At 53.9% G+C, this 24515-nt stretch overlaps 1 protein-coding gene across 1 annotated transcript in view; it reads right to left on the bottom strand.

Moving 5' to 3' along the window:
• Window positions 1–24515, bottom strand: part of dnah5l (dynein, axonemal, heavy chain 5 like) — a 314079-nt gene that overhangs the window by 264901 nt on the left and 24663 nt on the right. Inside the window, exons 13-27 of the mRNA XM_072451290.1 lie at window positions 18278–18388; window positions 16920–17075; window positions 16721–16849; window positions 15973–16188; window positions 11586–11732; window positions 9194–9366; window positions 8933–9003; window positions 8407–8514; window positions 7829–8016; window positions 7512–7706; window positions 5135–5269; window positions 3218–3275; window positions 2862–2993; window positions 1350–1567; window positions 100–234 (exon numbers count right to left, since the gene is read on the bottom strand). Coding sequence (XP_072307391.1) covers window positions 100–234; window positions 1350–1567; window positions 2862–2993; window positions 3218–3275; window positions 5135–5269; window positions 7512–7706; window positions 7829–8016; window positions 8407–8514; window positions 8933–9003; window positions 9194–9366; window positions 11586–11732; window positions 15973–16188; window positions 16721–16849; window positions 16920–17075; window positions 18278–18388 — 2172 coding nt within the window. The remainder of the gene's footprint in view (window positions 1–99; window positions 235–1349; window positions 1568–2861; window positions 2994–3217; window positions 3276–5134; window positions 5270–7511; window positions 7707–7828; window positions 8017–8406; window positions 8515–8932; window positions 9004–9193; window positions 9367–11585; window positions 11733–15972; window positions 16189–16720; window positions 16850–16919; window positions 17076–18277; window positions 18389–24515) is intronic.

Here is a 24515-nt window from a genome sequence, read left to right as displayed (position 1 = left end):
CTGGTCCAGTCCAGGTTCAGTACAGGTCCAGTTCAGGTTCAGTCCAGGTCCAGTCCCGGTCCAGTCCCGGTCCAGTCCCGGTCCAGTCCCGGTCCAGACCTTGCAGCAGGGGGCCATGGGGATTCGGTCTCCGTTGGCCAGAGTTAAGGTTTTGTTGTCGTCTAAAACTGAGTTGAGGTTTTCGATCCAGATGGCGTCAACCGGACCGTCCAGGACGATCCAGATGTTCTCCCCCTGAGAGAGAAGCAGCGGTCAGGCCCGGACAGGGTTCAGGACTGGTCTAGACCTGGTACAGTCCTGGTTTAGTCCTAGACCTGTTTTGTTATAAGCTAATCACCATTGCTAATCATTCATTATTATTGGTGTTCCTGGTCAGATCCTGGTCAGATCCTGGTCTTGTTCCTGGTCAGATCCTGGTCTTGTTCCTGGTCAGATCCTGGTCTCAGTCGTGGTCAGATCCTGGTCTCAGTCCTGGTCAGATCCTGGTCTTGTTCCTGGTCAGATCCTGGTCTTGCCCTGGTCAGATCCTGGTCTTGTTCCTGGTCAGATCCTGGTCTTGCCCTGGTCAGATCCTGGTCTCAGTCCTGGTCAGATCCTGGTCTTGCCCTGGTCAGATCCTGGTCTCAGTCCTGGTCAGATCCTGGTCTTGTTCCTGGTCAGATCCTGGTCTTGCCCTGGTCAGATCCTGGTCAGATCCTGGTCAGATCCTGGTCTTGCCCTGGTCAGATCCTGGTCAGATCCTGGTCAGATCCTGGTCTTGCCCTGGTCAGATCCTGGTCAGATCCTGGTCAGATCCTGGTCTTGCCCTGGTCAGATCCTGGTCTCAGTCCTGGTCAGATCCTGGTCTTGTTCCTGGTCAGATCCTGGTCTTGCCCTGGTCAGATCCTGGTCTTGTTCCTGGTCAGATCCTGGTCTTGCCCTGGTCAGATCCTGGTCTCAGTCCTGGTCAGATCCTGGTCTTGCCCTGGTCAGATCCTGGTCTCAGTCCTGGTCAGATCCTGGTCTTGTTCCTGGTCAGATCCTGGTCTTGCCCTGGTCAGATCCTGGTCAGATCCTGGTCAGATCCTGGTCTTGCCCTGGTCAGATCCTGGTCAGATCCTGGTCAGATCCTGGTCTTGCCCTGGTCAGATCCTGGTCAGATCCTGGTCAGATCCTGGTCAGATCCTGGTCTTGCCCTGGTCAGATCCTGGTCTCAGTCCTGGTCAGATCCTGGTCTTGTTCCTGGTCAGATCCTGGTCTTGCCCTGGTCAGATCCTGGTCTTGCCCTGGTCAAATCCTGGTCAGATCCTGGTCTTGCCCTGGTCAGATCCTGGTCAGATCCTGGTCAGATCCTGGTCTTGGTCCTGGACCTTCTTGGTCTTCAGAGTCCTCCTCCACAGTGTAGAGAAGATGCCGTCGGTCCAGTCGTTGGTGGCCGGCTCGAGCGTTCCAAACATCTGTGAGGCGGTGATGGCTTTAGGGTTCATCCTCAGCTCTCTGTGCGGGGCCCCATAGTCGCCCAGGGCCCCCATCAGAGTCCGGATGCAGCAGGACTTCCCCGAGCCGCTGGGGCCCAGAGCCATCATGCCTGAGACACAAAGACATGGAGATGATCAGAGAGGACGTCACAATACTGGACATGTAGGACATACTGGACATGCTGGACGTACTGGACGTACTAGACATGCTGGACATACTGGACATGCTGGACATGACATACTGGACATGCTGGACATGCTGGACATGACATACTGGACATGCTGGACATGCTGGACATGACATACTGGACATGCTGGACATGACATACTGTACATACTGGACATCCTGGACATGACATACTGGACATACTGGACATGCTGGACATGACATACTGTACATACTGGACATCCTGGACATGACATACTGGACATGCTGGACATGCTGGACATGACATACTGGACATGCTGGACATGCTGGACATGACATACTGGACATGCTGGACATGACATACTGTACATACTGGACATCCTGGACATGACATACTGGACATACTGGACATGACATACTGGACATACTGGACATACTGGACATCCTGGACATCCTGGACATGACATACTGGACATGCTGGACAATCTGGACATGACATACTGGACATACTGGACATGACATACTGGACATACTGGACATACTGGACATCCTGGACATCCTGGACATGACATACTGGACATGCTGGACAATCTGGACATGACATACTGGACATACTGGACATACTGGACATCCTGGACATCCTGGACATGACATACTGGACATGCTGGACAATCTGGACATGACATACTGGACATACTGGACATACTGGACATCTTTATCTCACAGATAAACTCTTTTCTATAAATAGAGTCAAAAGATGAAACTCTAAAATGAAGGAACTTTGATGAGCAGCAGTGAAAGCTACAGTGTAAATCCAGTGGGTTTGTTTGGTGACCTCACTGTGACCTCACTGTGACCTCACGTGACCTCACGTGACCTCACTGTGACCTCACTGTGACCTCACTGTGACCTCACGTGACCTCACGTGACCTCACTGTGACCTCACGTGACCTCACGTGACCTCACTGTGACCTCACGTGACCTCACGTGACCTCACTGTGACCTCACTGTGACCTCACGTGACCTCACGTGACCTCACGTGAGGTCACGTGATCTCACTGTGACCTCACGTGACCTCACGTGACCTCACTGTGACCTCACGTGACCTCACGTGACCTCACTGTGACCTCACTGTGACCTCACTGTGACCTCACGTGACCTCACGTGACCTCACGTGACCTCACGTGACCTCACTGTGACCTCACGTGAGGTCACGTGATCTCACTGTGACCTCACGTGACCTCACGTGACCTCACCGTGTCGGACTCTCTGCGTCTCGAACAGCTGCACCAGTTTGAGGACCCAAGCGCTGTGAGGCACCAGAGCACTGCGCTCACACTGGCTCTGGATCGCCCTCTCCAGCTCAGGATACTGCGCTTTGTCCACCACTGAGGGTCACAGAGGTCACACAGGGGTCAGACAGGGGTCAGAGGTCAGACAGAGGTCACACAGGGGTCAGACAGAGGTCACAGAGGGGTCACAGAGGGGTCAGACAGAGGTCACAGAGGGGTCACAGAGGGGTCAGACAGAGGTCACAGAGGGGTCAGACAGAGGTCACAGAGGGGTCACGCAGGTCAAATGCATAAAATCCAAATGTAAAGATAAAACTCACCGATTCCAGGAAACAGGTCATTGATGAGACTCATGAAGAGAGGCTCGTCTTCATCCACCTGAAACACATGTGGTCAGGGCTACGGTCAGGGCTACGATCAGGGCTACGGTCAGGGTAGGGTCAGGGTAGGGTCAGGGCTACGGTCAGGGCTACGGTCAGGGTAGGGTCAGGGTAGGGTCAGGGCTACGGTCAGGGCTACGGTCAGGGTAGGGTCAGGGCTACGGTCAGGGTAGGGTCAGGGTAGGGTCAGGGCTACGGTCAGGGCTACGGTCAGGGTAGGGTCAGGGCTACGGTCAGGGTAGGGTCAGGGTAGGGTCAGGGCTACGGTCAGGGCTACGGTCAGGGCTACGGTCAGGGTAGGGTCAGGGTAGGGTCAGGGCTACGGTCAGGGTAGGGTCAGGGTAGGGTCAGGGCTACGGTCAGGGCTACGGTCAGGGTAGGGTCAGGGTAGGGTCAGGGCTACGGTCATGGTAGGGTCAGGGCTACGGTCAGGGTAGGGTCAGGGCTACGGTCAGGGCTACGGTCAGGGCTACGGTCAGGGTAGGGTCAGGGTAGGGTCAGGGCTACGGTCAGGGTAGGGTCAGGGTAGGGTCAGGGCTACGGTCAGGGCTACGGTCAGGGTAGGGTCAGGGTAGGGTCAGGGCTACGGTCAGGGCTACGGTCAGGGCTACGGTCAGGGTAGGGTCAGGGTAGGGTCAGGGCTACGGTCAGGGCTACGGTCAGGGCTACGGTCAGGGTAGGGTCAGGGCTACGGTCAGGGCTACGGTCAGGGCTACGGTCAGGGTAGGGTCAGGGTAGGGTCAGGGCTACGGTCAGGGTAGGGTCAGGGCTACGGTCAGGGTAGGGTCAGGGTAGGGTCAGGGCTACGGTCAGGGCTACGGTCAGGGTAGGGTCAGGGTAGGGTCAGGGCTACGGTCAGGGCTACGGTCAGGGCTACGGTCAGGGTAGGGTCAGGGCTACGGTCAGGGTAGGGTCAGGGTAGGGTCAGGGCTACGGTCAGGGCTACGGTCAGGGCTACGGTCAGGGTAGGGTCAGGGTAGGGTCAGGGCTACGGTCAGGGTAGGGTCAGGGCTACGGTCAGGGTAGGGTCAGGGTAGGGTCAGGGCTACGGTCAGGGCTACGGTCAGGGTAGGGTCAGGGTAGGGTCAGGGCTACGGTCATGGTAGGGTCAGGGCTACGGTCAGGGTAGGGTCAGGGCTACGGTCAGGGCTACGGTCAGGGCTACGGTCAGGGTAGGGTCAGGGTAGGGTCAGGGCTACGGTCAGGGTAGGGTCAGGGTAGGGTCAGGGCTACGGTCAGGGCTACGGTCAGGGTAGGGTCAGGGTAGGGTCAGGGCTACGGTCAGGGCTACGGTCAGGGTAGGGTCAGGGTAGGGTCAGGGCTACGGTCAGGGCTACGGTCAGGGCTACGGTCAGGGTAGGGTCAGGGTAGGGTCAGGGCTACGGTCAGGGTAGGGTCAGGGCTACGGTCAGGGTAGGGTCAGGGTAGGGTCAGGGCTACGGTCAGGGCTACGGTCAGGGCTACGGTCAGGGTAGGGTCAGGGCTACGGTCAGGGTAGGGTCAGGGCTACGGTCAGGGTAGGGTCAGGGTAGGGTCAGGGCTACGGTCAGGGCTACGGTCAGGGTAGGGTCAGGGTAGGGTCAGGGCTACGGTCAGGGTAGGGTCAGGGTAGGGTCAGGGCTACGGTCAGGGCTACGGTCAGGGTAGGGTCAGGGTAGGGTCAGGGCTACGGTCAGGGTAGGGTCAGGGCTACGGTCAGGGTAGGGTCAGGGTAGGATCAGGGCTACGGTCAGGGCTACGGTCAGGGCTACGGTCAGGGTAGGGTCAGGGTAGGGTCAGGGCTACGGTCAGGGTAGGGTCAGGGCTTGGGGCAGGGCTAGGGTCAGTCCCGGTCCAGTCCAGTCCCAGTCAACAGACCAGTTTGGACAGGTTCATGTCCCGTAGAACCCTCATGACCACCGTCCGCTCCGGCTCCGTGGGGTTTGCTCTCTTCACCGATCCCAGAGTCCGAAGAACCGACAGGATGTTCCTGAGACCGAAGTCATAGTGCACCTGTCACACACAGACTGCACCTGTCACACTGCACCTGTCACACACAGACTGCACCTGTCACACTGCACCTGTCACACACAGACTGCACCTGTCACACTGCACCTGTCACACACAGACTGCACCTGTCACACTGCACCTGTCACACACAGACTGCACCTGTCACACTGTACCTGTCACACTGCACCTGTCACACACAGACTGCACCTGTCACACTGTACCTGTCACACTGCACCTGTCACACACAGACTGCACCTGTCACACTGTACCTGTCACACTGCACCTGTCACACACAGACTGCACCTGTCACACTGTACCTGTCACACTGCACCTGTCACACAAACACAGTGTTACCTGCTTGGACAACTGCTCCTCAGGGTGTTACCTGCTTGGACAGCTGCTCCTCAGGGTGTTACCTGCTTGGACAGCTGCTCCTCAGGGTGTTACCTGCTTGGACAGCTGCTCCTCAGGGTGTTACCTGCTTGGAGAGCTGCTCCTCAGGGTGTTACCTGTTTGGAGAGCTGCTCCTCAGGGTGTTACCTGCTTGGACAGCTGCTCCTCAGGGTGTTACCTGCTTGGAGAACTGCTCCTCAGGGTGTTACCTGCTTGGACAGCTGCTCCTCAGGGTGTTACCTGCTTGGAGAGCTGCTCCTCAGGGTGTTACCTGCTTGGACAGCTGCTCCTCAGGGTGTTACCTGCTTGGAGAGCTGCTCCTCAGGGTGTTATCTGTTTGGAGAGCTGCTCCTCAGGGTGTTACCTGCTTGGACAGCTGCTCCTCAGGGTGTTACCTGCTTGGAGAGCTGCTCCTCAGGATGTTACCTGCTTGGAGAGCTGCTCCTCAGGGTGTTATCTGTTTGGAGAGCTGCTCCTCAGGGTGTTACCTGCTTGGACAGCTGCTCCTCAGGGTGTTACCTGCTTGGAGAGCTGCTCCTCAGGATGTTACCTGCTTGGAGAGCTGCTCCTCAGGGTGTTATCTGTTTGGAGAGCTGCTCCTCAGGGTGTTACCTGCTTGGACAGCTGCTCCTCAGGGTGTTACCTGCTTGGACAGCTGCTCCTCAGGGTGTTACCTGCTTGGAGAGCTGCTCCTCAGGGTGTTACCTGCTTGGACAGCTGCTCCTCAGGGTGTTACCTGCTTGGAGAGCTGCTCCTCAGGGTGTTACCTGCTTGGACAGCTGCTCCTCAGGGTGTTACCTGCTTGGACAGCTGCTCCTCAGGGTGTTACCTGCTTGGAGAGCTGCTCCTCAGGGTGTTACCTGCTTGGACAGCTGCTCCTCAGGGTGTTACCTGCTTGGAGAGCTGCTCCTCAGGGTGTTACCTGCTTGGACAGCTGCTCCTCAGGGTGTTACCTGCTTGGACAGCTGCTCCTCAGGGTGTTACCTGCTTGGACAGCTGCTCCTCAGGGTGTTACCTGCTTGGAGAGCTGCTCCTCAGGGTGTTACCTGCTTGGACAGCTGCTCCTCAGGGTGTTACCTGCTTGGAGAGCTGCTCCTCAGGATGTTACCTGCTTGGAGAGCTGCTCCTCAGGGTGTTACCTGTTTGGAGAGCTGCTCCTCAGGGTGTTACCTGCTTGGAGAGCTGCTCCTCAGGGTGTTACCTGCTTGGACAGCTGCTCCTCAGGGTGTTACCTGCTTGGAGAGCTGCTCCTCAGGGTGTTACCTGCTTGGACAGCTGCTCCTCAGGGTGTTACCTGCTTGGACAGCTGCTCCTCAGGGTGTTACCTGCTTGGACAGCTGCTCCTCAGGGTGTTACCTGCTTGGAGAGCTGCTCCTCAGGGTGTTACCTGCTTGGACAGCTGCTCCTCAGGGTGTTACCTGCTTGGAGAGCTGCTCCTCAGGGTGTTACCTGCTTGGACAGCTGCTCCTCAGGGTGTTACCTGCTTGGACAGCTGCTCCTCAGGGTGTTACCTGCTTGGAGAGCTGCTCCTCAGGGTGTTACCTGCTTGGACAGCTGCTCCTCAGGGTGTTACCTGCTTGGAGAGCTGCTCCTCAGGGTGTTACCTGCTTGGACAGCTGCTCCTCAGGGTGTTACCTGCTTGGACAGCTGCTCCTCAGGGTGTTACCTGCTTGGAGAGCTGCTCCTCAGGGTGTTACCTGCTTGGAGAGCTGCTCCTCAGGGTGTTACCTGCTTGGACAGCTGCTCCTCAGGGTGTTACCTGCTTGGAGAGCTGCTCCTCAGGGTGTTACCTGCTTGGACAGCTGCTCCTCAGGGTGTTACCTGCTTGGACAGCTGCTCCTCAGGGTGTTACCTGCTTGGACAGCTGCTCCTCACACAGCTTGTACAGCGTGTAGAACTTGCGGCTCAGACTCTGGTTCTCCCTGAAGCCGGCGCTGGCCAGTTTGACCTTCATGATGATGGCTCGGTCAGGGACCATCATGGCCACGGTCCGGAACTGGATCTTCAGGTTTTCCGGGAGCTCCTGTCGCCCGGCGTATCCTGGGTTCTGAAGAGCAGGGGAAGGATACTAACTACACTTTAAATAATCACAAAAGGACTAAACTAGGACTAATTAGGGCATGAACCGAGGCTAAAACAGAACTAAACCAGGCCAAATGCAGTAGTTACCATGGTGAGGAAGATGCCAAACTCCGGGTCCATCTTGACTTCGTCTCCGTCCGAAAACAAAAAGCTTTTCTTCTTGTTCTTCTTACACTGCAGCACGATATAAATCTGCTGCGCTGCGACCGACAGAACGGGAAGTTCGATACGATTGAACTCATCGAAGCATCCCCAAGCTCCAGACTGAGCCAGACCTGCAACAGACCAGGGTTTAGACCAGGACCAGGGTTTAGACCAGGACCAGGGTTTGGACCAGGACCAGGGTTTGGACCAGGACCAGGGTTTGGACCAGGACCAGGGTTTGGACCAGGACCAGGGTTTGGACAGGACCAGGGTTTGGACCAGGACCAGGGTTTAGACCAGGACCAGGGTTTAGACCAGGACCAGGGTTTGGACCAGGACCAGGGTTTAGACCAGGACCAGGGTTTAGACCAGGACCAGGGTTTGGACCAGGACCAGGGTTTGGACAGGACCAGGGTTTAGACCAGGACCAGGGTTTGGACCAGGACCAGGGTTTGGACAGGACCAGGGTTTGGACAGGACCAGGGTTTGGACTGGTCAGGATGATTCAGATGAGGTCAGACCTTTGTAGATGCGTCCCAGGCCTCTGTAGTCCATCTGGTCAGAGCAGTTAAACACCACCACGTACTTCCCCAGACAACGACCCATGTCTTTGGTCGTCTCCGTCTTACCTGGACACAAAGAGACGGGACACACTGAGGACGGGAGGGGACACACAGAGGACGGGAGGACACCTGGCACACAGAGGACGGGAGGAAACCTGACACACAGAGGACGGGAGGACATCTGACACACAGAGGACGGGAGGACATCTGACACACAGAGGACGGGAGGACATCTGACACACAGAGGACGGGAGGACGGGAGGACATCTGACACAGAGGACGGGAGGACATCTGACACACAGAGGATGGGAGGACGGGAGGACATCTGACACAGAGGACGGGAGGACATCTGACACACAGAGGACGGGAGGGCATCTGACACATAGAGGACGGGAGGGCATCTGACACACAGAGGACGGGAGGACATCTGACACATAGAGGACGGGAGGACATCTGACACACAGAGGACGGGAGGACATCTGACCTGTTCCTGCAGGACCGGCCGGAGCTCCTCCCAGACTCATGCCCAGCGCCTGAGACAGAGTGATGTAGCACCTGCACGGACAGGAAATGAGCCCTCATCAATTGCCGTTTGGTCTGTCGCTGGTCCTGGTCCTGGTCTCGGTCCTGGTCCCGGTCCCGGTCCCGGTCCTGGTCCTTGTCCCGGTCTCGGTCCTGGTCCCGGTCCCGGTCCTGGTCCTTGTCCCGGTCCTGGTCCCGGTCCTTGTCCCGGTCCCGCCCTCACCGGTCAGTGAGCGGCGTGATGACCAGGCGGTCGGTGCAGCCCAGATACTCGTTGCAGTAGTTGAAGTTCACGTCTGTGATCTGGATCCTGCAGCTGTCACTTTCCTCCAGGAAGTAAAAGCGCGACTGTTTCTGCCACTCAAAGTCTGAGGACGAGCGAACGTTCAGCCTCACCTGGGACGGGACGAGAGCGGGTGAGGACGAGAGCGGGTTAGGACGAGAGCAGGTGAGGACGAGACGAGAGCGGGTGAGGACGAGAGCGGGTGAGGACGAGAGCGGGGGAGGACGAGACGAGAGCGTGTGAGGACGAGACGAGAGCGGGTGAGGACGAGAGCGGGTGAGGACGAGAGCGGGTGAGGACGAGACGAGAGCGGGTGAGGACGAGAGCGGGTGAGGACGAGAGCGGGGGAGGACGAGACGAGAGCGGGTGAGGACGAGACGAGAGCGGGTGAGGACGAGAGCGGGTTAGGACGAGAGCAGGTGAGGACGAGACGAGAGCGGGTGAGGACGAGAGCGGGTTAGGACGAGAGCAGGTGAGGACGAGACGAGAGCGGGTGAGGACGAGAGCGGGTTAGGACGAGAGCAGGTGAGGACGAGACGAGAGCGGGTGAGGACGAGAGCGGGTTAGGACGAGAGCAGGTGAGGACGAGACGAGAGCGGGTGAGGACGAGAGCGGGTTAGGACGAGAGCAGGTGAGGACGAGACGAGAGCGGGTGAGGACGAGAGCGGGTTAGGACGAGAGCAGGTGAGGACGAGACGAGAGCGGGTGAGGACGAGAGCGGGTTAGGACGAGAGCAGGTGAGGACGAGACGAGAGCGGGTGAGGACGAGAGCGGGTTAGGACGAGAGCAGGTGAGGACGAGACGAGAGCGGGTGAGGACGAGAGCGGGTTAGGACGAGAGCAGGTGAGGACGAGACGAGAGCGGGTGAGGACGAGAGCGGGTTAGGACGAGAGCAGGTGAGGACGAGACGAGAGCGGGTGAGGACGAGAGCGGGTTAGGACGAGAGCAGGTGAGGATGAGACGAGAGCGGGTGAGGACGAGAGCAGGTGAGGACGAGACGAGAGCGGGTGAGGACGAGAGCGGGTTAGGACGAGAGCAGGTGAGGACGAGACGAGAGCGGGTGAGGACGAGAGCGGGTTAGGACGAGAGCAGGTGAGGACGAGACGAGAGCGGGTGAGGACGAGAGCGGGTTAGGACGAGAGCAGGTGAGGACGAGACGAGAGCGGGTGAGGACGAGAGCGGGTTAGGACGAGAGCAGGTGAGGACGAGACGAGAGCGGGTGAGGACGAGAGCGGGTTAGGACGAGAGCAGGTGAGGACGAGACGAGAGCGGGTGAGGACGAGAGCGGGTTAGGACGAGAGCAGGTGAGGACGAGACGAGAGCGGGTGAGGACGAGAGCGGGTTAGGACGAGAGCAGGTGAGGACGAGACGAGAGCGGGTGAGGACGAGAGCGGGTTAGGACGAGAGCAGGTGAGGATGAGACGAGAGCGGGTGAGGACGAGAGCGGGTTAGGACGAGAGCAGGTGAGGACGAGACGAGAGCGGGTGAGGACGAGAGCGGGTTAGGACGAGAGCAGGTGAGGATGAGACGAGAGCGGGTGAGGACGAGAGCGGGTTAGGACGAGAGCAGGTGAGGACGAGACGAGAGCGGGTGAGGACGAGAGCGGGTTAGGACGAGAGCAGGTGAGGACGAGACGAGAGCGGGTGAGGACGAGAGCGGGTTAGGACGAGAGCAGGTGAGGACGAGACGAGAGCGGGTGAGGACGAGAGCGGGTTAGGACGAGAGCAGGTGAGGACGAGACGAGAGCGGGTGAGGACGAGAGCGGGTTAGGACGAGAGCAGGTGAGGACGAGACGAGAGCGGGTGAGGACGAGAGCGGGTTAGGACGAGAGCAGGTGAGGACGAGACGAGAGCGGGTGAGGACGAGAGCGGGTTAGGACGAGAGCAGGTGAGGACGAGACGAGAGCGGGTGAGGACGAGAGCGGGTTAGGACGAGAGCAGGTGAGGACGAGACGAGAGCGGGTGAGGACGAGAGCGGGTTAGGACGAGAGCAGGTGAGGACGAGACGAGAGCGGGTGAGGACGAGAGCGGGTTAGGACGAGAGCAGGTGAGGATGAGACGAGAGCGGGTGAGGACGAGAGCGGGTTAGGACGAGAGCAGGTGAGGACGAGACGAGAGCGGGTGAGGACGAGAGCGGGTTAGGACGAGAGCAGGTGAGGACGAGACGAGAGCGGGTGAGGACGAGAGCGGGTTAGGACGAGAGCAGGTGAGGACGAGACGAGAGCGGGTGAGGACGAGAGCGGGTTAGGACGAGAGCAGGTGAGGATGAGACGAGAGCGGGTGAGGACGAGAGCGGGTTAGGACGAGAGCAGGTGAGAGCGGGTGGCACTCACCAGCTCGTCAAAGATGTCCCTCTGGTGGACGTGGATGGTGATCAGGGTCTCGTACTTGGTCCTCTCGTTCCGGCTCAAGTCTCTGGTCGTCATGTCGATGAGCTCGTTCAGAAGGTCCAGGAACTTCTGATTGGTCGACGCCATGACCTGAGCGCCAAACACAACCTGGAGTGAATCTGCTTTAGCTCGACGTGGATCTTCTGCTCCGTCTGCCTCCGTAACCCATGAGTCCACTCCTTTCACCTCCTTCTGGGTCGCACCAGCACCTCCTCTCTTTACCTCCTTGTCATTGCACCTCCTCTCTTTACCTTCTTGTCATTGCACCTCCTCTCTTTACCTTCTTGTCAGACCAGCACCTCCTCTCTTTACCTTCTTGTCATTGCACCTCCTCTCTTTACCTTCTTGTCATTGCACCTCCTCTCTTTACCTTCTTGTCATTGCACCTCCTCTCTTTACCTTCTTGTCATTGCACCTCCTCTCTTTACCTCCTTGTCAGACCAGCACCTCCTCTCTTTACCTTCTTGTCATTGCACCTCCTCTCTTTACCTTCTTGTCATTGCACCTCCTCTCTTTACCTTCTTGTCATTGCACCTCCTCTCTTTACCTCCTTGTCAGACCAGCACCTCCTCTCTTTACCTTCTTGTCATTGCACCTCCTCTCTTTACCTTCTTGTCATTGCACCTCCTCTCTTTACCTCCTTGTCAGACCAGCACCTCCTCTCTTTACCTTCTTGTCATTGCACCTCCTCTCTTTACCTCCTTGTCAGACCAGCACCTCCTCTCTTTACCTTCTTGTCATTGCACCTCCTCTCTTTACCTCCTTGTCAGATCAGCACCTCCTCTCTTTACCTCCTTGTCAGACCAGCACCTCCTCTCTTTACCTCCTTGTCAGACCAGCACCTCCTCTCTTTACCTTCTTGTCATTGCACCTCCTCTCTTTACCTTCTTGTCATTGCACCTCCTCTCTTTACCTTCTTGTCAGACCAGCACCTCCTCTCTTTACCTTCTTGTCATTGCACCTCCTCTCTTTACCTTCTTGTCAGACCAGCACCTCCTCTCTTTACCTTCTTGTCAGACAAGCACCTCCTCTCTTTACCTTCTTGTCATTGCACCTCCTCTCTTTACCTTCTTGTCATTGCACCTCCTCTCTTTACCTTCTTGTCATTGCACCTCCTCTCTTTACCTTCTTGTCATTGCACCTCCTCTTTACCTCCTTGTCAGACCAGCACCTCCTCTCTTTACCTTCTTGTCAGACCAGCACCTCCTCTCTTTACCTTCTTGTCAGACCAGCACCTCCTCTCTTTACCTTCTTGTCATTGCACCTGCTCTCTTTACCTTCTTGTCATTGCACCTCCTCTCTTTACCTTCTTGTCATTGCACCTCCTCTCTTTACCTTCTTGTCATTGCACCTCCTCTCTTTACCTTCTTGTCAGACCAGCACCTCCTCTCTTTACCTTCTTGTCATTGCACCTCCTCTCTTTACCTTCTTGTCAGACCAGCGCCTCCTCTCTTTACCTTCTTGTCATTGCACCTCCTCTCTTTACCTTCTTGTCATTGCACCTCCTCTCTTTACCTTCTTGTCATTGCACCTCCTCTCTTTACCTTCTTGTCATTGCACCTCCTCTCTTTACCTCCTTGTCAGACCAGCACCTCCTCTCTTTACCTTCTTGTCATTGCACCTCCTCTCTTTACCTTCTTGTCAGACCAGCGCCTCCTCTCTTTACCTTCTTGTCATTGCACCTCCTCTCTTTACCTTCTTGTCATTGCACCTCCTCTCTTTACCTTCTTGTCATTGCACCTCCTCTCTTTACCTCCTTGTCAGACCAGCACCTCCTCTCTTTACCTTCTTGTCATTGCACCTCCTCTCTTTACCTTCTTGTCAGACCAGCGCCTCCTCTCTTTACCTTCTTGTCAGACCAGCGCCTCCTCTCTTTACCTTCTTGTCAGACCAGCGCCTCCTCTCTTTACCTTCTTGTCATTGCACCTCCTCTCTTTACCTTCTTGTCATTGCACCTCCTCTCTTTACCTTCTTGTCATTGCACCTCCTCTCTTTACCTTCTTGTCATTGCACCTCCTCTCTTTACCTCCTTGTCAGACCAGCACCTCCTCTCTTTACCTTCTTGTCATTGCACCTCCTCTCTTTACCTTCTTGTCAGACCAGCGCCTCCTCTCTTTACCTTCTTGTCATTGCACCTCCTCTCTTTACCTTCTTGTCATTGCACCTCCTCTCTTTACCTTCTTGTCATTGCACCTCCTCTCTTTACCTCCTTGTCAGACCAGCACCTCCTCTCTTTACCTTCTTGTCATTGCACCTCCTCTCTTTACCTTCTTGTCAGACCAGCGCCTCCTCTCTTTACCTTCTTGTCAGACCAGCGCCTCCTCTCTTTACCTTCTTGTCAGACCAGCGCCTCCTCTCTTTACCTTCTTGTCAGACCAGCGCCTCCTCTCTTTACCTTCTTGTCAGACCAGCGCCTCCTCTCTTTACCTTCTTGTCAGACCAGCGCCTCCTCTCTTTACCTTCTTGTCAGACCAGCGCCTCCTCTCTTTACCTTCTTGTCAGACCAGCGCCTCCTCTCTTTACCTTCTTGTCAGACCAGCGCCTCCTCTCTTTACCTTCTTGTCATTGCACCTCCTCTCTTTACCTTCTTGTCATTGCACCTCCTCTCTTTACCTCCTTGTCAGACCAGCACCTCCTCTCTTTACCATCTTGTCATTGCACCTCCTCTCTTTACCTTCTTGTCAGACCAGCGCCTCCTCTCTTTACCTTCTTGTCAGACCAGCGCCTCCTCTCTTTACCTTCTTGTCAGACCAGCGCCTCCTCTCTTTACCTTCTTGTCAGACCAGCGCCTCCTCTCTTTACCTTCTTGTCAGACCAGCGCCTCCTCTCTTTACCTTCTTGTCAGACCAGCGCCTCCTCTCTTTACCTTCTTGTCATTGCACCTCCTCTCTTTACCTTCTTGTCAGACCAGCGCCTCCTCTCTTTACCTTCTTGTCATTGCACCTCCTCTCTTTACCTTCTTGTCATTGCACCTCCTCTCTTTACCTTCTTGTCATTGCACCTCCTCTCTTTACCTTCTTGTCAGACCAGCGCCTCCTCTCTTTACCTTCTTGTCATTGCACCTCCTCTCTTTACCTTCTTGTCATTGCACCTCCTCTCTTTACCTTCTTGTCATTGCACCTCCTCTCTTTACCTCCTTGTCAGACCAGCACCTCCTCTCTTTACCTTCTTGTCATTGCACCTCCTCTCTTTACCTTCTTGTCAGACCAGCGCCTCCTCTCTTTACCTTCTTGTCAGACCAGCGCCTCCTCTCTTTACCTTCTTGTCAGACCAGCGCCTCCTCTCTTTACCTTCTTGTCAGACCAGCGCCTCCTCTCTTTACCTTCTTGTCATTGCACCTCCTCTCTTTACCTTCTTGTCAGACCAGCGCCTCCTCTCTTTACCTTCTTGTCATTGCACCTCCTCTCTTTACCTTCTTGTCATTGCACCTCCTCTCTTTACCTTCTTGTCATTGCACCTCCTCTCTTTACCTTCTTGTCAGACCAGCGCCTCCTCTCTTTACCTTCTTGTCATTGCACCTCCTCTCTTTACCTTCTTGTCATTGCACCTCCTCTCTTTACCTTCTTGTCATTGCACCTCCTCTCTTTACCTCCTTGTCAGACCAGCACCTCCTCTCTTTACCTTCTTGTCATTGCACCTCCTCTCTTTACCTTCTTGTCAGACCAGCGCCTCCTCTCTTTACCTTCTTGTCAGACCAGCGCCTCCTCTCTTTACCTTCTTGTCAGACCAGCACCTCCTCTCTTTACCTTCTTGTCAGACCAGCGCCTCCTCTCTTTACCTTCTTGTCAGACCAGCGCCTCCTCTCTTTACCTTCTTGTCAGACCAGCGCCTCCTCTCTTTACCTTCTTGTCATTGCACCTCCTCTCTTTACCTTCTTGTCAGACCAGCGCCTCCTCTCTTTACCTTCTTGTCATTGCACCTCCTCTCTTTACCTTCTTGTCATTGCACCTCCTCTCTTTACCTTCTTGTCATTGCACCTCCTCTCTTTACCTTCTTGTCAGACCAGCGCCTCCTCTCTTTACCTTCTTGTCATTGCACCTCCTCTCTTTACCTTCTTGTCATTGCACCTCCTCTCTTTACCTTCTTGTCATTGCACCTCCTCTCTTTACCTCCTTGTCAGACCAGCACCTCCTCTCTTTACCTTCTTGTCATTGCACCTCCTCTCTTTACCTTCTTGTCAGACCAGCGCCTCCTCTCTTTACCTTCTTGTCAGACCAGCGCCTCCTCTCTTTACCTTCTTGTCAGACCAGCACCTCCTCTCTTTACCTTCTTGTCAGACCAGCGCCTCCTCTCTTTACCTTCTTGTCAGACCAGCGCCTCCTCTCTTTACCTTCTTGTCGGTGCGGCTCTGGACCAGCGCCTCCTCTGCGTCCCGGGTCCAGATCATCTGGATCCCGAGCAGTCCGACCTGGGCGGGGAAGCTGCTCTGGAGGCGGAGCAGGTCGAGTCCTGGTTCTGAGATGACCACGTGAGCGCGGCGGATGATGCAGTGAAGCGTGAGTCTGACCGCTGCCAGAAGCTGCCCCAGCCACACCTCCACGTTCCCCTGACAACAGAGGAGAGGGTCTCAACGGGGTCCGGGTCAGGTCCGGGTCAGGTCCGGTCCAGTCCGGTCCAGTCCGGTCCAGTCCGGTCCAGTCCGGTCCAGTCCGGGTCCAGTCCGGGTCCAGTCCGGTCCAGTCCGGTCCAGTCCGGTGCAGTCCGGTCCGGTCCAGTCCGGTCCAGTCCGGTCCAGTCCGGTGCAGTCCGGTGCAGTCCGGTCCAGTCCGGGTCCAGTCCGGTCCAGTCCGGTCCAGTCCGGTCCAGTCCGGGTCCAGTCCGGTCCAGTCCGGTCCAGTCCGGTGCAGTCCGGTGCAGTCCGGTCCAGTCCGGTGCAGTCCGGTGCAGTCCGGTCCAGTCCGGGTCCAGTCCGGTCCAGTCCGGTCCAGTCCGGTCCAGTCCGGGTCCAGTCCGGTCCAGTCCGGTCCAGTCCGGTGCAGTCCGGTGCAGTCCGGTCCAGTCCGGTCCGGTCCAGTCCGGTCCAGTCCGGGTCCAGTCCGGTCCAGTCCGGTCCAGTCCGGTCCAGTCCAGTGCAGTACCTGGGCCAGCACCTCCTGCTCCAGCTCCACACTCTCTCCTTCCTGAGACTGAAAACTCAACATCTTGTCGTAGGTTTTGTCGCTGAAGACGACGCGGTTCACGTTGTCGAACAGGCTCAGCAGGTGGGCCTTTTAGGAGAACCACAGCGTGAGTCAGATGCCCTCCCCGTCCTCGTGTCAGATGCCCTCACGCTGGTACCTGGATGGTGTGCGAGTCCGAGGCCTGGCCCAGGATCTCCAGCAGGGCCGGGTCCGACACGAAGAAGAACCTGGGGAAGACCAGGCGTTTCTTCTCCAAATATCCAGAGAGAGACTTCTGACAGAGCTCCAGCTGCTCCAGGAGGTGAGACAACATCTGAGGAGACACCAGAGGGACGTGAGGGACAGAGAGAGACTTCTGACAGAGCTCCAGCTGCTCCAGGAGGTGAGACAACATCTGAGGAGACACCAGAGGGACGTGAGGGACAGAGAGAGACTTCTGACAGAGCTCCAGCTGCTCCAGGAGGTGAGACAACATCTGAGGAGACACCAGAGGGACGTGAGGGACAGAGAGAGACTTCTGACAGAGCTCCAGCTGCTCCAGGAGGTGAGACAACATCTGAGGAGACACCAGAGGGACGTGAGGGACAGAGAGAGACTTCTGACAGAGCTCCAGCTGCTCCAGGAGGTGAGACAACATCTGAGGAGACACCAGAGGGACGTGAGGGACAGAGAGAGACTTCTGACAGAGCTCCAGCTGCTCCAGGAGGTGAGACAACATCTGAGGAGACACCAGAGGGACGTGAGGGACAGAGAGAGACTTCTGACAGAGCTCCAGCTGCTCCAGGAGGTGAGACAACATCTGAGGAGACACCAGAGGGACGTGAGGGACAGAGAGAGACTTCTGACAGAGCTCCAGCTGCTCCAGGAGGTGAGACAACATCTGAGGAGACACCAGAGGGACGTGAGGGACAGAGAGAGACTTCTGACAGAGCTCCAGCTGCTCCAGGAGGTGAGACAACATCTGAGGAGACACCAGAGGGACGTGAGGGACAGAGAGAGACTTCTGACAGAGCTCCAGCTGCTCCAGGAGGTGAGACAACATCTGAGGAGACACCAGAGGGACGTGAGGGACAGAGAGAGACTTCTGACAGAGCTCCAGCTGCTCCAGGAGGTGAGACAACATCTGAGGAGACACCAGAGGGACGTGAGGGACAGAGAGAGACTTCTGACAGAGCTCCAGCTGCTCCAGGAGGTGAGACAACATCTGAGGAGACACCAGAGGGACGTGAGGGACAGAGAGAGACTTCTGACAGAGCTCCAGCTGCTCCAGGAGGTGAGACAACATCTGAGGAGACACCAGAGGGACGTGAGGGACAGAGAGAGACTTCTGACAGAGCTCCAGCTGCTCCAGGAGGTGAGACAACATCTGAGGAGACACCAGAGGGACGTGAGGGACAGAGAGAGACTTCTGACAGAGCTCCAGCTGCTCCAGGAGGTGAGACAACATCTGAGGAGACACCAGAGGGACGTGAGGGACAGAGAGAGACATGAGGGACACGTCCTCGTGTTGGTCACCTGACTGTGCGTCTCGTCGCTGACGCAGCACTGGACGACGTTTGAGACGTCGTGAGCGCGATTCATGATCTTCTGCCACGACTTATCGATCATCTGGAACCTCTTCGCCTCCTGCAACACAAGCCAGCTTAAACCAGGTTAAACCAGGTTAAACCAGGTTTAAATGAGGTCTAAACCAGGTCTAAACCAGGTCTAAACCTGGTTAAACCAGGTTAAACCAGGTTTAAATGAGGTCTAAACCAGGTCTAAACCTGGTTAAACCAGGTTAAACCAGGTTTAACTAAAGCAGGACTAAAGCAGGTCTAAAGGAAGTCTAAAGCTGGACTAAAGCAGGACTAAACCAGGACTAAAGCAGGTCTAAAGCAGGACTAAAGCAGGTCTAAAGCAGGTCTAAAGCAGGACTAAAGCAGGTCTAAAGTAGGACTAAAGCAGGTCTTGAGCAGGACTAAACCAGGACTAAACCAGGACTAAAGCAGGACTAAAGCAGGACTAAACCAGGACTAAAGCAGGTCTAAAGCAGGACTAAAGCAGGTCTAAAGCAGGTCTAAAGCAGGACTAAAGCAGGTCTAAAGTAGGACTAAAGCAGGTCTTGAGCAGGACTAAACCAGGACTAAACCAGGACTAAAGCAGGACTAAAGCAGGTCTAAAGCAGGACTAAAACAGGACTAAAGCAGGTCTAAAGCAGGACTAAAGCAGGACTTAAGCAGGACTAAAGCAGGACTAAAGCAGGTCTAAAGCAGGACTAAAGCAGGACTAAATCATGACTAAAGCAAGACTAAAGCAGGTCTAAAGCAGGTCTAAAGCAGGTCTAAAGCAGGACTAAAGCAGGTCTAAAGCAGGACTAAAGCAGGACTAAAGCAGGACTAAAGCAGGACTAAAGCAGGTCTAAAGCAGGACTAAACCAGGTCCAAAGCAGGACTAAAGCAGGTCTAAAGCAGGACTAAAGCAGGACTAAAGCAGGACTAAAGCAGGTCTAAAGCAGGTCTAAAGCAGGTCTAAAGCAGTACTAAAGCAGGACTAAAGCAGGTCCAAAGCAGGACTAAAGCAGGTCTAAAGCAGGACTAAAGCAGGACTAAAGCAGGACTAAAGCAGGACTAAACCAGGACTAAAGCAGGTCTAAAGCAGGTCTAAAGCAGGACTAAAGCAAGACTAAAGCAGGACTAAAGCAGGACTAAAGCAGGACTAAAGCAGGTCTAAAGCAGGACTAAAGCAGGACTAAAGCAGGACTAAAGCAGGACTAAAGCAGGTCCAAAGCAGGTCTAAAGCAGGTCTAAAGCAGGACTAAAGCAGGACTAAAGCAGGACTAAAGCAGGACTAAAGCAGGTCCAAAGCAGGACTAAAGCAGGACTAAAGCAGGTCTAAAGCAGGTCTAAAGCAGGACTAAAGCAGGACTAAAGCAGGACTAAAGCAGGTCTAAAGCAGGTCTAAAGCAGGTCTAAAGCAGGTCTAAAGCAGGACTAAAGCAGGACTAAAGCAGGTCTAAAGCAGGTCTAAAGCAGGTCTAAAGCAGGACTAAAGCAGGTCTAAAGCAGGTCTAAAGCAGGTCTAAAGCAGGACTAAAGCAGGTCTAAAGCAGGACTAAAGCAGGACTAAAGCAGGTCTAAAGCAGGTCTAAAGCAGGTCTAAAGCAGGACTAAAGCAGGTCTAAAGCAGGACTAAAGCAGGTCTAAAGCAGGTCTAAAGCAGGACTAAAGCAGGACTAAAGCAGGTCTAAAGCAGGACTAAAGCAGGACTAAAGCAGGTCTAAAGCAGGTCTAAAGCAGGACTAAAGCAGGTCTAAAGCAGGTCTAAAGCAGGACTAAAGCAGGACTAAAGCAGGTCTAAAGCAGGTCTAAAGCAGGACTAAAGCAGGACTAAAGCAGGACTAAAGCAGGTCTAAAGCAGGACTAAAGCAGGACTAAAGCAGGACTAAAGCAGGTCTAAAGCAGGACTAAAGCAGGTCTAAAGCAGGTCTAAAGCAGGACTAAAGCAGGACTAAAGCAGGTCTAAAGCAGGACTAAAGCAGGTCTAAAGCAGGTCTAAAGCAGGACTAAAGCAGGACTAAAGCAGGAATAAAGCAGGACTAAAGCAGGACTAAAGCAGGTCCAAAGCAGGAATAAAGCAGGACTAAAGCCGGTCTAAAGCAGGAATAAAGCAGGACTAAAGCAGGACTAAAGCAGGACTAAAGCAGGACTAAAGCAGGACTAAAGAAGGACCAAAGCAGGTCCAAAGCAGGACTAAAGCAGGTCTAAAGCAGGACTAAAGCAGGACTAAAGAAGGACCAAAGCAGGTCCAAAGCAGGACTAAAGCAGGTCTAAAGCAGGACTAAAGCAGGTCTAAAGCGGGTCTAAAGCGGGTCTAAAGCAGGTCTAAAGCAGGACTAAAGCAGGACTAAACCAGGACTAAACCAGGACTAAAGCAGGTCTAAAGCAGGACTAAAGCAGGACTAAACCAGGACAAAACCAGGACTAAAGCAGGACTAAACCAGGACAAAACCAGGACTAAAGCAGGACTAAAGCGGGTCTAAAGCAGGTCTAAAGCAGGACTAAAGCAGGACTAAACCAGGACAAAACCAGGACTAAAGCAGGACTAAAGCGGGTCTAAAGCAGGTCTAAAGCAGGACTAAAGCAGGACTAAACCAGGACTAAACCAGGACTAAAGCAGGTCTAAAGCAGGACTAAAGCAGGACTAAACCAGGACAAAACCAGGACTAAAGCAGGTCTAAAGCAGGACTAAAGCAGGACTAAAGCAGGACTAAACCAGGACTAAAGCAGGTCTAAAGCAGGTCTAAAGCAGGTCTAAAGCAGGACTAAACCAGGACAAAACCAGGACTAAAGCAAGTCTAAAGCAGGTCTAAAGCAGGTCTAAAGCAGGTCTAAAGCAGGACTAAAGCAGGACTAAAGCAGGTCTAAAGCAGGTCTAAAGCAGGTCTAAAGCAGGACTAAAGCAGGTCTAAAGCAGGACTAAAGCAGGACTAAACCAGGACTAAACCAGGACTAAAGCAGGTCTAAAGCAGGACTAAAGCAGGACTAAACCAGGACAAAACCAGGACTAAAGCAGGACTAAAGCAGGTCTAAAGCAGGTCTAGAGCAGGACTAAAGCAGGACTAAACCAGGACTAAACCAGGACCAAAGCAGGTCTAAAGCAGGACTAAAGCAGGTCTAAAGCAGGACTAAAGCAGGACTAAAGCAGGACTAAAGCAGGTCTAAAGCAGGACTAAAGCAGGACTAAAGAAGGACCAAAGCAGGTCCAAAGCAGGACTAAAGCAGGTCTAAAGCAGGACTAAAGCAGGACTAAAGAAGGACCAAAGCAGGTCCAAAGCAGGACTAAAGCAGGTCTAAAGCAGGACTAAAGCAGGTCTAAAGCAGGTCTAAAGCGGGTCTAAAGCAGGTCTAAAGCAGGACTAAAGCAGGACTAAACCAGGACTAAACCAGGACTAAAGCAGGTCTAAAGCAGGACTAAAGCAGGACTAAACCAGGACAAAACCAGGACTAAAGCAGGACTAAACCAGGACAAAACCAGGACTAAAGCGGGACTAAAGCGGGTCTAAAGCAGGTCTAAAGCAGGACTAAAGCAGGACTAAACCAGGACAAAACCGGGACTAAAGCGGGACTAAAGCGGGTCTAAAGCAGGTCTAAAGCAGGACTAAAGCAGGACTAAACCAGGACTAAACCAGGACTAAAGCAGGTCTAAAGCAGGACTAAAGCAGGACTAAACCAGGACAAAACCAGGACTAAAGCAGGTCTAAAGCAGGACTAAAGCAGGACTAAAGCAGGACTAAAGCAGGTCTAAAGCAGGTCTAGAGCAGGACTAAAGCAGGACTAAACCAGGACTAAACCAGGACCAAAGCAGGTCTAAAGCAGGACTAAAGCAGGTCTAAAGCAGGACTAAAGCTGGTCTAAAGCAGGACTAAAGCAGGTCTAAAGCAGGACTAAAGCAGGTCTAAAGCAGGTCTAAAGCAGGTCTAAAGCAGGTCTAAAGCAGGACTAAAACAGGACTAAAGCAGGACTAAAGCAGGACTAAAGCAGGTCTAAAGCAGGTCTAAAGCAGGACTAAAGCAGGACTAAAGCAGGACTAAAGCAGGTCTAAAGCAGGTCTAAAGCAGGACTAAAGCAGGACTAAAGCAGGACTAAAGCAGGTCTAAAGCAGGACTAAAGCAGGTCTAAAGCAGGTCTAAAGCAGGACTAAACCAGGTCTAAAGCAGGACTAAAGCAGGACTAAAGCAGGACTAAACCAGGACTAAAGCAGGTCTAAAGCAGGTCTAAAGCAGGTCTAAAGCAGGACTAAAGCAGGACTAAAGCAGGACTAAAGCAGGTCTAAAGCAGGTCTAAAGCAGGTCTAAAGCAGGACTAAAGCAGGACTAAAGCAGGTCTAAAGCAGGACTAAAGCAGGTCTAAAGCAGGTCTAAAGCAGGACTAAAGCAGGACTAAAGCAGGACTAAAGCAGGACTAAAGCAGGACTAAAGCAGGTCCAAAGCAGGTCTAAAGCAGGTCTAAAGCAGGACTAAAGCAGGACTAAACCAGGACTAAACCAGGACTAAAGCAGGTCTAAAGCAGGACTAAAGCAGGACTAAACCAGGACAAAACCAGGACTAAAGCAGGTCTAAAGCAGGACTAAAGCAGGACTAAAGCAGGACTAAACCAGGACTAAACCAGGACTAAAGCAGGTCTAAAGCAGGTCTAAAGCAGGTCTAAAGCAGGACTAAACCAGGACAAAACCAGGACTAAAGCAAGTCTAAAGCAGGTCTAAAGCAGGTCTAAAGCAGGTCTAAAGCAGGACTAAAGCAGGACTAAAGCAGGTCTAAAGCAGGTCTAAAGCAGGTCTAAAGCAGGACTAAAGCAGGTCTAAAGCAGGACTAAAGCAGGACTAAACCAGGACTAAACCAGGACTAAAGCAGGTCTAAAGCAGGACTAAAGCAGGACTAAACCAGGACAAAACCAGGACTAAAGCAGGACTAAAGCAGGTCTAAAGCAGGTCTAGAGCAGGACTAAAGCAGGACTAAACCAGGACTAAACCAGGACCAAAGCAGGTCTAAAGCAGGACTAAAGCAGGTCTAAAGCAGGACTAAAGCAGGACTAAAGCAGGACTAAAGCAGGTCTAAAGCAGGACTAAAGCAGGACTAAAGAAGGACCAAAGCAGGTCCAAAGCAGGACTAAAGCAGGTCTAAAGCAGGACTAAAGCAGGACTAAAGCAGGACTAAAGCAGGTCTAAAGCAGGTCTAAAGCAGGACTAAAGCAGGACTAAAGCAGGTCTAAAGCAGGACTAAAGCAGGTCTAAAGCAGGTCTAAAGCAGGACTAAAGCAGGACTAAAGCAGGAATAAAGCAGGACTAAAGCAGGACTAAAGCAGGTCCAAAGCAGGAATAAAGCAGGACTAAAGCCGGTCTAAAGCAGGAATAAAGCAGGACTAAAGCAGGACTAAAGCAGGACTAAAGCAGGACTAAAGCAGGACTAAAGAAGGACCAAAGCAGGTCCAAAGCAGGACTAAAGCAGGTCTAAAGCAGGACTAAAGCAGGACTAAAGAAGGACCAAAGCAGGTCCAAAGCAGGACTAAAGCAGGTCTAAAGCAGGACTAAAGCAGGTCTAAAGCGGGTCTAAAGCGGGTCTAAAGCAGGTCTAAAGCAGGACTAAAGCAGGACTAAACCAGGACTAAACCAGGACTAAAGCAGGTCTAAAGCAGGACTAAAGCAGGACTAAACCAGGACAAAACCAGGACTAAAGCAGGACTAAACCAGGACAAAACCAGGACTAAAGCAGGACTAAAGCGGGTCTAAAGCAGGTCTAAAGCAGGACTAAAGCAGGACTAAACCAGGACAAAACCAGGACTAAAGCAGGACTAAAGCGGGTCTAAAGCAGGTCTAAAGCAGGACTAAAGCAGGACTAAACCAGGACTAAACCAGGACTAAAGCAGGTCTAAAGCAGGACTAAAGCAGGACTAAACCAGGACAAAACCAGGACTAAAGCAGGTCTAAAGCAGGACTAAAGCAGGACTAAAGCAGGACTAAAGCAGGACTAAAGCAGGTCTAAAGCAGGTCTAAAGCAGGTCTAAAGCAGGACTAAACCAGGACAAAACCAGGACTAAAGCAAGTCTAAAGCAGGTCTAAAGCAGGTCTAAAGCAGGTCTAAAGCAGGACTAAAGCAGGACTAAAGCAGGTCTAAAGCAGGTCTAAAGCAGGTCTAAAGCAGGACTAAAGCAGGTCTAAAGCAGGACTAAAGCAGGACTAAACCAGGACTAAACCAGGACTAAAGCAGGTCTAAAGC

Source organism: Eucyclogobius newberryi, unplaced genomic scaffold (assembly GCF_026437365.1).
Source record: "Eucyclogobius newberryi isolate DKJ021-1_F unplaced genomic scaffold, fEucNew1.0.hap1 SCAF_18, whole genome shotgun sequence".
NCBI classification, from domain to species: Eukaryota; Metazoa; Chordata; class Actinopteri; order Gobiiformes; family Gobiidae; genus Eucyclogobius; species Eucyclogobius newberryi.
This window is presented reverse-complemented; position numbering and strand designations above follow the sequence as displayed.